This window comes from Bos indicus x Bos taurus, chromosome 26 (genome assembly GCF_003369695.1).
Source record: "Bos indicus x Bos taurus breed Angus x Brahman F1 hybrid chromosome 26, Bos_hybrid_MaternalHap_v2.0, whole genome shotgun sequence".
Lineage (NCBI taxonomy): Eukaryota > Metazoa > Chordata > Mammalia > Artiodactyla > Bovidae > Bos > Bos indicus x Bos taurus.
In genome coordinates this window covers 29686263-29702937 of record NC_040101.1, presented here as the reverse complement: position 1 = coordinate 29702937, position 16675 = coordinate 29686263, and the positions used below count along the sequence as shown (strand labels likewise).

General features: G+C 36.4%; 1 protein-coding gene across 4 annotated transcripts in view; it reads left to right on the top strand.

Annotated features, from left to right (window-relative positions):
- SLF2 (SMC5-SMC6 complex localization factor 2) overlaps positions 1-16675 on the top strand; it is a 41200-nt gene that overhangs the window by 12119 nt on the left and 12406 nt on the right. For all 4 annotated transcript variants that reach the window (XM_027529314.1, XM_027529313.1, XM_027529316.1 and 1 more), the window contains exons 7-14: positions 2047-2169; positions 3127-3294; positions 4218-4320; positions 8310-8385; positions 9170-9311; positions 14058-14160; positions 14770-14946; positions 16523-16620. In XM_027529314.1, the coding sequence (XP_027385115.1) occupies positions 2047-2169; positions 3127-3294; positions 4218-4320; positions 8310-8385; positions 9170-9311; positions 14058-14160; positions 14770-14946; positions 16523-16620 (990 nt within the window). The remainder of the gene's footprint in view (positions 1-2046; positions 2170-3126; positions 3295-4217; positions 4321-8309; positions 8386-9169; positions 9312-14057; positions 14161-14769; positions 14947-16522; positions 16621-16675) is intronic.

The following is a 16675-nucleotide window of genomic DNA, read 5'->3' as shown; positions in this document are numbered from 1 at the left end:
TCATACAGTATTTGTCCTTTAATGACTGGCTTGTTGTATTTGGTGTAAGGTCTTCAAGGTTTATCCATGTTGTAGCATGTGTCAGAATTTCCTTCCTTTTTAAAGCTGAATAATACTCCATTGTATGTATATACTTCATTTTGTTTATCCATTTATCTGTTGATTGACACACTTGGGATGCTTCTTTTTTTTTGACTACTGTAAATTTTTCTGCTATCAGCATGGGTGTACAAATTCTCTCGTCAAGTCCCCACTTTAAGTTCTTTTGCATATGTATCTAGAAGTGGAATTTCTGGATCACTGGTAATTCTATGAATAATTTTTTGAGGAATTGGTATACTGTCATCCATAGTGGCTATACCATTGTGTATTCCTGCAAGTGCACATAGGTTTCCGTTTTCCCCACGTACTCACTAACACTTGGTTTTTCTGATTTTTTTAATGATAGCCATCCAAACAAGTATGAAGCAGCACCTTCATACTTGTTAAATGTTTGTATGCCCACCTAGTCCAAGTTTTGAAACCAGTATAACTAGACAGGGCGTTTTCACATCAAGTTACTCTTTTGAGGAAGAAGTTTAGAATTATGACTGATATCCCATCACCACCCACACATACACAGAAATCAAAAAGTTTGAAAATTATAATAATCCTAGTGAAATTTATGTAACTAGTTGCAAACTGCTTTTGCTTATTAGAGGGAAAAAATAATATTCCTTATTAATTCAAAGACTGTCCTTAAAACTAACTCAGAGAACTTCACTAAAACCTTAACTGGCCTGAAGTTGGTATATATGTGTCTCCAAGTAGCTAAGTATAGGAATTACAGACAATTAGTAAGTAAGAGATATTCCCCTTTCTGAATTTAACAGAGAAATAAATTTGTCTCTACTGTAAAAGTCTTTCGATGAGGGAGTGGTGCACATTGCACAGCATGTAGGATCTTAGTTCCCCAACCAGAGGTCGAATTGGTGCCTCCTACAGTGGAAGCATGGATTTGTAGTCACTGGACCGCCGGGGAATTCCTGTCTACTGTAAAATTCTTTTGACGTTTCATGATTTCTGAGGTCAAATCTGAAGTTTCTTATTTAAAACTGAACATTCACAGACCAAGGGGAGAGATTCTGGTTTGATCTAATGACTCCTGTAGTGATAAAGCAGTGTGTTTACTCATGTACTGTGGGGCTGGAGCTAGGAATAAGGACCTTGGTTAAAATAACTTAATCTTGGCAAGCAATCTGTGCAAGGACTCCAGAACTAGACTCTCTAGTTGGATCCCAGCTCCTTTATATTGTGAGCTTGAGCAAGTTAGCTTTTCTATATCTGTTTCCTTGTTGTATAAAATGGATAATAATAAACTATCTCCTGGGGTTGTTGTGAGGGTTAAGAGTTAATAAAGTCCTTAGGACAGTGTCATAGTAGCTGCTTAGTAAGTGTTGAGTGTTGTGATCATGACAGTGACAATGGTAAAGACTACAGCTTCCTGAAAGCCTAGTTAACTGGAAGTCAGAGGAGCATTAAAGATTAGAAGGGGTAATCAAGTCAGTAGTTTTCATTCTTTGTGATTTTTTTTCTTCCCCTTTCTTTAAATGGGTTTGGACATCATTCTTGAAATTCTGTGTGGGTGTGCCATTTCCTCCTTCAATGCATGAAAGTGAAAATTGAAAGTGAAGTCACCCAGTCGTGTCCGACCCTCAGCGACGTGTGCTTAGTTGTGTCCAACTCTTTTTGACCCCATGCACTGTAGCCCATCAGGCTCCTTGTCCATGGAATTTCCCAGGCGAGAATACTGGACTACCCAGGTTGCCATTTCCTTCTACAGGGAATCTTCCTGACCCAGGATTGAACTCTCATCTGTTGTGTCTCCCGCATTGGCAAGCGGATTCTTTACCCGCTGAGCCATCCAGGAAGCCCTCTTGAAGTCCTAGCCATAAAGAAATAGTCAAGTCTTTTAATGAGTTTTTGTAGGTACTGCTTTTAGACATAAACTAAAGATTTTTTATTTTTAGGTTAAGCCATTTATTATAACATTCTTTTGATTCTCAGGCTAGATGAACTGCAAAAGCAACTACAGGAAGACATCAGGCAGGGCCGAGGGATTAAATCCCCAATCAGAATTGGTGATCACGACAGTACTGATGATGAAGATGGCCTCTTAGAAGAGCACAAGTATGTGGGGAATTAGTAAATAGCTGTAAATGGTGGTACATCATAACTAGACTTGTCATGGTGATCATTTTGAAATGTATAGAAGTACAAAGTCACTATGTTGTGTTAACAGGAACTAACAGTGTTGTAGGTCAGTTTTACTTCAAAACAAACCACAGAAAAAGATCAGATTTGTGGTTACCAGAGGCAGAGGGTTCAGAGGAAGGATGGATTGGATGAAGGTGATCACAAGGTACAAACTTCCAATTATAAGATAAATAAGTACTAGGGTTGTAATGTACAACGTGAGAAATAAAGTTAACACTGTTGTATGTTGTAGTGAAAGTTGAAAGAAGAGTAAATCCTAAGAGTTCTTATCACAAGAAAAAATTTTTTTTCCTATTTCTTTAATTTTATACCAGTATAAGATGGTGGATGTTCACTAAACTTGTGATCATCATTTCCAGATATATGTAAGTCACATCTTTATGCTGTATATTTTAAACTTATACCATGCTGTATGTCTATTATACCTCAATAAAACTAGATAAATAAACAAATCATTCGGAGGAAAAAAAGAGCACTCTGTTTTTCATAAATACACTCTATTAAAAATACATTTAAAAATTCTGTTTTTCATAAAATAAATGGAACATTGGTGGTGGTTTACTTTATGAATAATATATGGTGGGTTCTTAATCCATCTGGGGTGGACTTGAAAGGCAAATGTTAAGGCCAAGTTACATTTCTTTGTCTTTCCTAGTTTTTCTTTTTGCACAGACACGTTTAGTGGCTTTGCAGTATTAACTACTAGCAAAAAGTGGGAGGAGCAGAACATGTGTTCTCATGTTCGCCTTCTAATCTAGGGTTAATAGTGGTCCTAAGATAAGGGTTTTTTGCACTCAGTCTTTAAATACAAAACTATATGCAGTATAACTGTTCAGTATTCAATAACTTCTTTTTTTTCTTTTTTCCCAGAGAATTTCTAAAGAAATTTTCAATTACAATTGATGCTATTCCTGATCATCACCCAGGCGAAGAAATATTTAATTTCCTTAATTCTGGAAAAATTTTCAGTCAGTATACTTTGGATTTAAGAGACTCTGGTTTTATCGGACAAAGTGCTGTAGAAAAGCTTATTCTTAAGTAAGTAGGAAAATAGACATTTTACTTTTTCCTGTATAAGAATTAAAAGATTACTGACTTGATGCAATTCTTCTGAAAGGTTAATTTCTATTATGACTTGTCCTGTTTCTTAGTCCTCTTATTACTATTGCTCTTTGTGTTTATTATTATAGGAAGCAGTGTAAGATAGTCGTTTGGCATATCTCATGCCTCTACTAGTTAGGATTAAGATCAATATCTAATAACAATGACTGTCAAAATAACAAGAGCTTACTCAAGAAATATAGTCTTTCTTCTTCACCATCTTTAGCACTTGGTTGCTTCAGGTGCTACTGGAGGTCCAGCCTTTACATTTAAGTTCCCAGAAGCCCCACATAACACTTCAACTTAGGGATAGTTGGGTAGAACTTAGTCAGCATGGCCACACCTAGCTTTGCAAGGAAGCCTGGGAGTGATTTTTATTTCAGGCAGCCAGTGTGCCCAGCTAAAAACCCCAGAGTTCATTTACCAAGAGGAAAGACATGAATAGATGGCAGAATAGGCAACTAACAGTCTCTACCACAATACCCAGACTAGTCTAATTTCTCTCGGTGTGTGATAGTTCAGACCCAGAGAGAGAGAGCACTAATTCTGGTGCTGAGCTTTTTAGAAGTACAAACCCAGGCTGGCAAAAGTGGACAGTGTTCTGAGACTTGATAGGCTCTTTAACACTGCCAGCTAATGTAGATTCATCCACCAGATAAATCTGGAGCCAGGCCACCAGGTTGGTTCAGCTTGAGGCCATTGATTGAATTTTTTTAATGAGTAACCTATCCACATTAGGGCAGAGTCCACCTCCACGGACTGCAATGGTTTGCTTGTTCATTTCCCTGATTATATCAGATGTGGTACACGTTTCTTGCCATGAATGTAGCAGTCATATTGATTTCACTGTGTTTTTTCAGATCAGGAAAAACAGATCAAATTTTTTTGACAACACAAGGCTTCCTTACCTCGGCTTATCACTATGTCCAGTGTCCTGTACCTGTGTTGAAGTGGTTATTTCGGGTAAGAGAAATGTTTTTGAGATACTGTCTCTCTCTATACTTTTCAGTCAAAAGTAAACTTTTAAAATGTAATCTTATTTGCATATTGCTAAAGAAAAAAAATCTAGCATATCAAACCCATGATTTTAGTGGGTTAAAAACTGGCATAAAGAGGTTACCAGCACTTCCCGGGTGGTACAGTCGATAAGAATCCACCTGCCAATGCAGGGAACACGGGTTCTGATCCCTGGTCTGGGAAGATTGCACATGCTGCAGAGCAGCTAAACCCATGTGCCACAACTGCTGAAGCCCATATGCCCTAGAGCCTGCACGCCTCAGCTACTGAGCCCAGGTGTGGTGCAAATACTGAAGCCCAAGTTCCTAGAGCCTGTGCTCTGCAACAAGAGAAGCCAACGAAATCCAAGCACCACAACAAAGAGTAGCCCTTGCTTGCCACAACTAGAGAAAGTCTGCATGCAGCAATGAAGACCCAGTGCAGCCAATAAATACAAATTTAAGGAAAATGTTTGCCAGAGAAATGCCAATGTAGACAGTGTGCAAGATAGGCAGTATGCTAGTTGTGCCTAAGACATTTCATCACACTGGTAAATCACTATTGTAGTTTGCTTTAGAAAAGGTCTTCTAATGCTTATGTACCTGGAGTTTTTCTCCTACCTATTCCCCCTATTTTTGTGCCAGCAGCTCCATACATTGTTAGGATTTGAATTGTATGTTAATATTCCCCCATTCGTATTTGGGGAGGTGCAAATCCACCCGAGTATTCTCATCCCTGTTCATATTGAACTTTTAAATTTATTTTATTTTTGGCTGCACTAGTTCTTTGTTGCTGTGCAGGCTTTCTCTAGTTGTGGTGAATGGGGGCTACTCTTCGTTGGAGTACGAGGGCTTCTCATTGCTGTGGCTTCTCTTTTTGAGGGGCACAGGCTCTAGGGTGCACAGGCTTCAGTATTTGTGAGTCCCAGGGTCTGGAACACAGGCTCAGTAGTTGTGGTGCACAGGCTTAGTTGCTCCATGGTGTGTGGAATCTTGCTGGACTAGGGATCGGACCCTTGTCTCCTGCATTGGTAGGCAGATTCTTATCCACTACTTCCCTGGTAGCTCAGACGGTAAAGCGTCTGCCTACTATACGGGAGACCCGGGTTCGATCCCTGGGTCAGGAACATCCCCTGGAGAAGGAAATGGCAACCCACTCTAGTACTCTTGCCGGGAGAATCCCATGGACGAAGGAGCCTGGTGGGCTACAGTCCATGGGGTTGCAAAGAATGGGACATGACTGAGCAACTTCACTCATACCACCAGGGAAGTTCCATATTTAACTTTTAAATCCACTTAAATAATTACCTTAATTTTGTGGTATCTACATGGTAATTTTATAAGTATCAGTGGTATCAGAGAACTACTAAATGTATGAAGCGAGAAGTAGGGGAAACATGCAGTTTCTATTTTGGACTTCTAAGATTGCATTTCAAAAAATCTCATATTTGGCAAGAACTAGATACTCCAGTATAGTTTCTCATTCATTTTTCATATAGCTGGCATATTTGAGTGCCAACTGTGCCAGGTACTGGAGAGAACAGTAATAAAAAAACTGTTTCTGATTTCTTGAAACCCATGTTCTAGTATAGAGGAGACAGACCATAAATGTGTGTGTGTACATTTATATTAATAGATATGTCAAATGATAAATGAGAGGAGAGAAGAGCATTCTAGGCAGAGAGAATAACAGGTGGGACAGACTATGGAGCAGGAACATTTGCTTCCTGTGCTTAGTTGCTCACTTCTTGGATTCCAGTAATTTTTTTTTCTTAACAATCCTAATTAAATCAAAATTTGCCTCCAAATAATTTTTATCTAGTAATACTAATTATCTTTTCTATAGCTCCCCACAATATACCTCATCTAACAGTCCTTCAGTTATTTAAACAACTGTCATGACTCATCACTTCCCACACTAAATATTCTCAAGTCCCTTTACCGGTCACCCTCCTGAATGACCTTTAGCTTGTTACTTTCACTCCTAAATTGTTAATTTGTTCTCCCCAATGAATGAACAAGGGCTCCATATAAGATCTTTATTGTCAGCAGTTTCCAGCAAGACTCTACCCATCAACCCCTGCCCCCAGATATTTATAACAATTCAGAACCTCATTTGTTGTCATGCCAGGACTCCATTATTCTCTGTGTAATATATTTTTTCTTAAACTTACAAGTACGACTTTGCATTCATCTGTGTTTTCATCATGTTGATGTGGGTCCATCATTATAGCCTTTAAAACCCTAATAATGACATACAAACATACCTTCATGTAAGCAGTTTTTTATACTCTTCATATTTATTCTTTGAAAAGCAAACTAATAACCATTTGTTAAGTGCTTTTTTCCATGTAAGACACTTTGTCTCATTTCTTTTTAATTCCAAGTCCGTTTTTCATGATGGAGAGACTTACCAACTTATATATATGTATTTTTTTTCCCCCAGAAAATGAGTCAGAATTCACTTTAATCCTATAATCCTAATAGTTTGAAATTGAATTGTTAATTGAAATGTTTGCCTCTTCATGATTTTATCATGTGTCTAAATGTAGTTGTCCAGAAAATGTGAACAGAATATGAGCTGTTTTATAACTTTTTTTTCTTCAGATAACTATAAATTATTGATTTATTTTCATCTTGATATAGACATGTTATCATTCTTCTTAATCACTTTATAAGTATTCCTTTGTAGTGCTATATCATGATTGATTTATTTAACCCAATCTTAATTGACAGACATTAGATTGTTTTATGTATATATATCTCTACTTATTTATCTCCAAGTTCTGTATTGCCGCCAGGCTTTCCTGGTGGCTCATGTGGGAGACCTGGGTTAAGAAGATCCTCTGGAGAAGGGAATGGCTACCCACTCCTGTATTCTGGCCTGGAGAATTCCAAGGGGTTGCAGAGTCAGACACAACTGAGAGCTTTCACTTTCACTGTATTGCCCACCTTTAAGTTCATCACCCCCTACAAAAAGGTTGTTTATCTAGAACTTGTCCTGTAGCCAGGCCTTTGAATGATTCTGCCCCTGCTGGCAGAGTGTAATGATGACTCAAACATCATAGCAGAGACTTTTTTTTTCACATAGGTTGATTTTGAAATGACACATGTTATATGCCTGACTGAAACCAGAGTTTAGGCTATTCATCCTTACATAGATTTAAATTTATTCATTATTATAATCTATGGTTCCAAAACAAAAGAAATAGAAGCACGATATGTTTTCCTCTACAAAACCATTTTAAAATAACTTGATATGTTATGATTTTTTTAATGTCTGTTAAACTTGAGATTTTATTCCCAAAAGTTGTCTTGTAGAAATTACACTAATGATATGCTTCCGTATGTTAATTTTTGTACATAAAAAAGCCTGAGTAGATCAAAGTATAAGGACAATGACTTTGCATAAACATTGCCAAATAGACTTTACAGTTTTTACCAAATCACACTCACATTGGGCATACTACCTCTTTCCTTAGTAGTCTTGTGAACACTATTATCACAACTCCTGATTTTTACCAATCCTGAAGTCAACTAATGATATCTTTTTTTTTTTGGCGTTTATTTGATTATTAGTGATATTGAGTAGCTTTTAAAAATTCACATTGACATATTAATTTGTATATTTGTAAAATATTTTTTATTAGTTCGTGATTTGATTTTTGCCCGTGATGTGACAAACAGCTTAGTAGCCTTCTCCTTTATGGTCTTTTGGTTTCATGGTATGATATGAACTAGAAATGTACTTTTGATCATTTTAAATATGATATTTATCTAATTATAAATGAAAGTTGTAAAAAAAGAAAAAGCGTGTTAGAATGGAAAGGGCTCTGACTTATGAATCAGCTCTGTATTTAAATTCCAACTCATATTTTATGTTGGGTGGAGTATGTTAATCTCTCTGACCCTCTTTGCTCTTTCTTCTCTCTCAATACTCTTTACTACTTTTAACAGATGATGTCAGTTCATACAGACTGTATTGTATCTATGCAGATTCTAAGTACATTAATGGAAATAACAATAAGAAATGGTGAGTATACAAATTTACTGTGATTAGTAGCATGAATTTTTGGTTGCTTTTGCATGATCTCTTTCATATTACTAAACATTAGGATATTTGGAAATATAGAATAAAAATTATTTTTTTAATATAAAGTCTTTAATAATAAAATGAAACTAATAAGAGAGTGCATTTTTCTAGTTGCATTGAGAAAAGGGATATAAGATCTTACAAGTGGCAGCCCTTACATAATTTTTACCAAGTCATGGCGTGCTGTGCTGGGTAAAGAGAAATTGTTTAATTAGCCAATTGACTTGGATGGCTTTTTGGTGAGCAACAGTATTGTACTGATTATGCCTGAAAAGATTGAAAGTATCCACCATAAGAGTATAACAGTTGCATTCTAACCTTTGGGATCCCTTTTAATGAAACAAGCATTATGATTTACCTGTAAGACTTGGGACTACATAGACAGTGTACATGATAAAATCTTTGTGTTAGCAGTATTTGGTTTTTTTAACTGTTCTTACTGTTGTTGTTTTCCAGTCTTCTCAAAATGTTCCTCCCATGTTACACCTTTTTATCATCCATCACTCACAGATATTTTGTTCATAAATGTCATTTCCTTCATATTTAATTGAAAATCTATAATTCCTATATGATTATTCTAGATGACTATATACTTAATTTATTACCAGCTACCATTTCTATGAAATCATGGTAATAATCCATGTTTCACATGCAAACTATCATCTTACAACTGAGGGTTTGTGAACCCAAGATTTGGGATAAAATATTTTCTTCTGTTAAATAGATACCTTCAGTGATTCACCAATTTGGCCCTGGATTCCATCATTGTCTGATATAGCTGCTGTGTTTTTCAATATGGGAATTGATTTTAGATCTTTATTTCCTCTGGAGAATCTTCAGCCAGACTTTAATGAAGACAATCTAGTGTAAGTGTTCTTTTCACTATTAACTCCAAAATTATCTTTTAAATGATTTATATAACAATAGTTAATATTCATTTGATAAATTCAGTATTCATTCTTGGTTTTTTAAAAATCTCTCAAAGTTGAAATGGATCTTGAATGAGAGACATTGTTAACATCTAAATCTAAATGCCATCATCATATTTAACAGGGAAAAAATGGAAACATTTTTAAATTAAAAAAAAATTTTTTTTTTTTAATGAGACTGCCCGTTGTTATTTACAACTATTTGGGGATTACTGGCCAAAACAATTAGGCCATGAGCAGCTACTGCCGCCTCAGTCATCTCAGTTCCTTCAGGCTTGGTCACCTCTGGCTCACCCCCAGTCCTCACCCCCAGCCCCACCCTAGCCGCCGTCCTGTGGGCCGGCCTGAAGGCACACCCTCGGCTGCAGGACAGGGCTGCCTACGAGAGAAGCTCTTCACGTGGTTCCATCTACTGGATCATTTTTGTATCTGACCTCATCAAGTAAAATATACGGAGAGGCCCAGGACTTGGAGAGTCTGAAGGGAAGATATGGTGGGAGCTGAAGGAGCTGCAAGCCTAGCTGCTTGCCCATGCCAGCAAGGCTCTTCCGTGTAGTGGAGTCCATGGTCTATAAGAAGAAAAGGAACTTTCTCCATCAGCTCCCCTTGGAAAAATTCTGAACTACCGAATCTTCATACAAACACTTTCTCTATTCTCCATGAAAAAAATTGTTTAATTCAGGGGAAGGACAAGATGGCGGAGGAGTAGGTGGGCATGGAGTACATCTCTCTGCACAATACATCAGGAATACACCTTCAGACACTGAAGTGCATGCCAAACACCAATTGAGAGCAGACAGCAGTACCTGACCAGTGGAAAAGAATATATAGGCCCCCACGCAAAACTCTAGATCAAGCCCTGAGGCTTCGGAGTGGGAGCACTGACTCCAAGACCCTAGACTACCAGAGAACTAACCCTAGGAGGTATCAAATAGTGAGAACTCACACAAAGGGAACCATTGGAATACAAGACCCGGCATCACCCTACCACCAATAGCACCAATAGATGTGCAGGACACCTCATCTAAACAACAAACAAAACAAATATACAAACCAAATCATCAGCAGACAGGATTACCCCCTCACTCAGCCTTGCCCATCAGAGGAGAAACAAAACAAACCAAAACTCAGCAAGATCTCACCCTCTAAGAAGCTTACACAAACCTCTGGACCAACCTTAGAGGGCAGAAACCAAAAGAAAGAAAGAATTCAGCCTTGAAGCCTGGGAAGAGGAAAGCTCAAACACAATAAGTCAAAATAATTAGATAAGAAAAAAAAGATACAAAGATTGGAAATGGTGAAAGATTCATTGTTTGCAGAAAAGGTGATTTAATGTATATATAGAAACCTAAGAGTCTATTGAAAAGCAATGAAACTAAAAGATACACTTAATTTACAATAGTAAGAAAAATATGCTAAATACCCAGGAATAAGCTTAAATAGAAGTTGTGTATGTGTATGTAAAATTACTAAAGAAGAAAAAAGAATAGTAGGAAAATTCATCATAAATACGTTAGAGCTCCCCCTAAGGTACACTGAACTTGATGAGATCCTAAATAAAAATTAAAACTTAAACAACCCTGTAAATCAACTATACTCCAGCAAAATTAAAGAAATGCCAATCAGGTTTTTGTGGGGACAAGGGGAATTGGGACTCTACAAGTGATTCTAAAGTCATATAGAAAAAATAATACCCAGGAAAGTTTTGAGAAGTTATGAGGCAGGATTGACCTTAGCAGATAATAACATGGGACAGGTATAGAGATTCAAAGCTCCATCAGTGGAAGAAAATAAGCCCGGAAAAGAAACAAATACTTGGTAAATGCTAAAGGTAGTGTTTCAAAAAATGAGGAAAGAGTGAGCTATTCAGTATCTGTATTACCCATTATTTGGGAATGAGGTGGATTTCTAGGAAAAGAAATCTTTCCATACTTCAAACTGATAAAGATTTAAATGTGTATAATGAAATCACAGAGTAATAGAAGAACTTTTTTTAATAATCCTAGAAGAAGGGAAGATGATTTTGTTTGAATATGCAAAATCCATAAAAGGAGATATTTAACATATTTGACCACTTTTTTAAAGAAAAATCTCTATGACAGTAATCACCATAAACAAAAGTCAAAATTGAGGGGTGGAGGGGAGAATATGTATATCATAATAGTACTATATTACTTACTATTTTTAAAAACCCACTTTTAAGTAGACCTGCGCATTTCAGACCAGGTTGTTGAAGAGTCTGCAGTACTATACAATCATCAGTTGATTGAATCTGCAGATATATACAGGGCCAGTTATACCTAATACAAGGATTTTAGACTTTGTGGCGGGTGGGTGCTCCAACCCCTGCATTGTGTGATCATCAACTATGAATGGAATTCTGGTCATGAATAAAGGCTTAATTTCAAATTAATAAGAAAAAGTTCAATAAGTATTAGAAAAATGGACAAAGGAAGTAAATAAAAAAGGAAAAACAGTTCTTAAACTTTATGAAAATGCACTCACCTTTACTTTTTTTAAAAATACAAATTTTGTTATTTGATATATCTAGAACCAAAATCTTCATCCCTCCATCTCTTTCCACCACATACAGGATTCCTCCTTGTTGCTTAGATGTAACCTGTATCTGAAAATACGTTAGATAGCAAATTTTCACATCAAGACTGTATTCTATCACTTTAAATAGGAAACATAATGCTTTCTCAGAGCATTCAAAAGCTCCAATATTTCCTCCCCAAAAAGACCAAAATACTCATACCTATATTTAGAAAGTTAATACTATTTTATTATTTAACATTTAATGAACTGAGTAGTATGTGGTGATTTTGTATGTATGCAACAGATTTGAATTTTTTCTCTTCACTGTAGTGAACAGGTACTATAGTGGAAATAGTGAAGTAAAGATATAATGATTTCATTAAGACATAATAAATGCCAGTAATAGTTTTTCTGATTGATTATTTACCAACTGACGAGTTGCCTCAGTCAGGTTTGGTGACTGCAGCCAGGAGGTGGTGGCTGTAAGTTACTGTTGCTGTATAGTGGTAGGCAAAGATGAACACAGATGAGCAAGAGTGAGCTGGTGAAGGAATGAGTGAAGCATAATGAAATACCTGTTTAAACAGCATGGAGTACAAGACTAAATCCTATTGAGATATGACCACAACTCACTCTTCTTTACTAGGACTCATGTGCAACCTATCTATTTTTTCTGTTATGTGTATGCATACTCACAAATATGCATCCAAATAGTAGATTTGAAGGTTGTTAGAGTAAATATTCAGATAGGAGAGTAAGACATTAAAGGATTCAAGTAACAGTTCTTTAGCATTAGTCTGCAGGATATACAGACTTAGTTCTAACCTCTTTCTATTCTACATTCCATCGCTGTGTTACATCTCTGTGTTCTCTTCCTGCACCTGTACCTATCTCACAGCTATTCTTTCCTTTTCATTCCTAGCATCAGCCTTATTCAGATCCTCCTCTCATGTCTAGCGTGGCAAAAATCTTCCTCCTGGAAGCTTCCCACCTCCAATATACTTCTTCTTTTCACTGTTAGAGGATTCCTTTTATGAAAATTTTCTTCTCCACTTTTAAACCTTTATACCTGTATTTAAGACTCTACAATTGACTCTGACCTGTTTTCTATTTTGTTCACCCTTTTGTTCTAACCAAATTGATTCTCTTGCTCTTTCTTCATATTAGCCATTGTTGCATTGGATCTTCCTCATGCAAGTCCCTCACCTCCATCCTCAGTGTCTGCTTACCAAGATCTTATCTGTCTCACTTCCTGAAGCACTGTTCATTTGAGTGGAGCTACCAATACTTACATATTTTTACTGTGTGCCAGACATGGTTCTGGGGGCTTAATATATAGTACTTCATCTGATAGTCACTACAGCTACTCAGACATTTTAAGAAATAAGGTTCTGCACATGTAGTTATAGGAGTATCTCCAAGATACAAGTATTAAAGCACTGGGGAGAGGTGCATTCATATTTACTCTTGTATGTATATAAAACACCTACGGGAGGAAGGGCTGAAGCTCATAGTGATTGTCCACGGGAAGGGGAATGAGCCGCTGAGGCCCTAGACTGCAAGGACCATTCTCTTCAGCACACTGTGCCTTCATATCTCTCAGCCTTTTTTTAACCATATGAAAGGGTTATTTATTCAAAAAAATTAAATAAAATATTACCTGTATTTTGAAGGCTAGGTTCATTTCTCTCTCTACCATGAACCTTCACTGATTTCTTCAACCAAAATTGAAATGCTTAGAATTGTTTATATTGCTGTGGCAGTTTTATTGGGCCACTGGCATTTTGAGTTCTTTGTAGTCAGAGCCACCTTCTACATAGCTCTCAGACACCAAGAGCAACAGGGAGATTGCTTTATAAAAAGCAGCTGTTTGAGGGAAAACTAATGTGTAGAGACGGAAATCAAATATACCTGGAGTAGGAGATAGCTGATTAACTCAGATCTGACAAGGACTCTGGGAAGTAATAGAAATGTTCTATTTCTTGGTTGGGATGGTGGTTACACTAGTATATACATATTCATCAAAGTTTTAAATGTGTATATTTATTTTATCGTATGTAATTATACCTCAATAAAATTTTTGTTGTTCAGTGCTTCTCAGAATTTTATTCCTAATTTCTCACTTCTTTATTCACTTTTCTATAGTTCTGAAACACAGATGACATTGGGGGTGAAAGAAAATGAAGATTCATCTTACAAGCCAATTTTTTCTTCTCTCCCTGAAACCAACATTTTAAATGTGGTTAAGGTAGGAAAAAAACTGTTTTGTATGTCTTTAGCACAGAGCTGGAACCATTTAGTTTTTTGCTTAGCGATTTTCAAACAAAATCACTAGTGTTTTACCATGGCATTTCTAGTGTCTGAAATTCCTTAGCAATATTCTTTGTATTAAAACTTGATTTTGCTGTTTTTATTTTTGTTTTAATATTACGAGCAAAAGGGAACTTTAAATCAGCATTATGTGATTAAATTAGTTCTAGGAATACCTTTACCAAGAAGCTTTTTGAAACTAGTATTTTTGAAAATAATAATTTTCTAGAATTAGAATATACAAAGAAAAATTGTTATTTACAGTATACCTTAGTGACCAAGAATTAATAAGTGTTAAAAATCTTTAGTGACTGAATCGAATCATTCGTGATATTGAACTGTTAAAATCTTGAAAATTAAAAATGGAGAAGAAAATACTTAGCAATTCAACTATTAACATTAATGTTTTTTGCCTTTTCCTAGACAGCTGATGTTTTGGTTTCTGTGTAGTTCCCATTTGCATTTTTTGTCAAAAAGTTTTTATACTGTAAACTCTTCAAGCAGAATATATTTCCTTAAGTTGTTTTGTCTCTGATCTGTGTCAAAGTTTCTAGGCTTGTGTACATCAATACATCCAGAAGGTTACCAGGATCGTGAAATAATGTTACTGATCTTAATGTTGTTTAAAATGAGTTTGGAAAAAGAATTGAAACAGATTCCTCTAGTGGACTTTCAGAGCCTCTTAATAAACCTGATGAAAAACATCAGAGATTGGAACACAAAGGTAACATTACTTAAAACTTTAGTATTGTTTTTTGTATAGCGTCACAGTTTGACTTTCATAGTGTATGCAGAATTGACAGTTTCTAACCTAAGTTGAGATCTTCAGCAGATGAAAACTGAGGAAAGGACTGTCTTTGCTGGAACTATATTTAATTCATGAAACTGAATCTTAATAAAACTGAAGCCATTAATTCAACAAAAAATGTGTTATGTTTATTGGGGATTAACTGTGAGCCAAGTATTATTAATACAGGTGCTAGAGACAAAGCTGTGTGAAGATAAAACCCTTGCTCTCCCCACACTTTTTAGTCAAAGGGCTAGGTTATAAACAGTGTAAATGTAGATTATAATATCATATTAAGTTATAGTAAATGCTACAAATTACAATAAAGCAGGACAAGGCAGGGATCCTCTGCTATTTGGTATGAGGCAGTTAGAGAAGGCCTTTCTGAAGTAACCTTTGAACAGAGCCCTAAATGAAGTGGTAGAGTGAATCATGCATACAAAATTTGAGTTAAATTTCTGTGGCCATTGAGGGTAAACATGTATAATTTTTGTTAGGTTTTTTAAAATTATGTTTTTCAACCTTTTTTTGGTAGAAAATGTCAAACGTGCTAAAGTAGGGGAAACAGTTTAATGAACCCCTAAGTACTTATCACCCAGCTTCAGCAATTATCAAAATGTAATCAATTTTCAGCTTCCTAGGTGGCACTAGTGATAAAGAACCTGCCTGCCAATGCAGGAGACATAAGAGACATAGGTTTGATCCCTGGGTTGGGAAGAGCCCCTGGAGGAGGCCATGGCAACCCACTCCAGTATCTTGCCTGGAGAATCCCATGGACACAGGAACCTGGTGGGCTATAGTCCATTGGGTTGCACAGAGTTGGACATGACTGCAGCGACTTAGCACAGCACACAATCAGTCTTATCTCTTACCCTATCCTATATTTCCTTTCCTTTTTTTTTTTTTAAATTCGGTTGGCCAGTCGTGTCTAGCTCTTTGGAACCCCATTCACTGTAGCCCACCAGGTTCTTCTCTCCATGGGATTTCCCAGGCAAAAATACTGGAGTGGGTTGCCATTTCCTTCTCCAGGGGATCTTCCCAACTCTTGCTAAGGGATTATTTTGAATACTGAAATAGTATTTAAACTTGAGGATTCCTAAATTCAAAAAATTCCTGTTCAGGAACATGTATTGTGCAACTCTTATTATATACCTTTGGAAACTGGTGTTTGTATTTAGATTTTTTTTTTTTTCTTTTAACTTTACGACATGGAAGCATCCTAGATGTCCATCAGCAGATGAATGGATAAGAAAGCTGTGGTACATATACACAATGGTGTATTTAGATTATTCTTTGAAGGACTTAAAATCAGTGTAGATATGATGTAGCACAAAACACAAAAGTTAAATAAAGTTCTGATAAATGTATTGATTCAGTTTACTCTAGAGTTTAAGATAAAACTGAATCTGTGTGCTCTTTTTGTAATCTTAAGTCAAGAAGGGACATTGATGATCTGTTAGATACTTGATTCCACTAACTTAGGTGAAAAATTGTGCTCACGGTTTGTTTTCAGGTGCCTGAACTCTCTCTGGCCATAAACGAACTCTCCACTCATCCCCACAACCTTCTCTGGTTGGTACAGCTGGTCCCTAATTGGACATCACGTGGAAGGTATTGAAAAGTGAGAATGAAACATTAGAATGATATATGTTTACATTAATGAAAT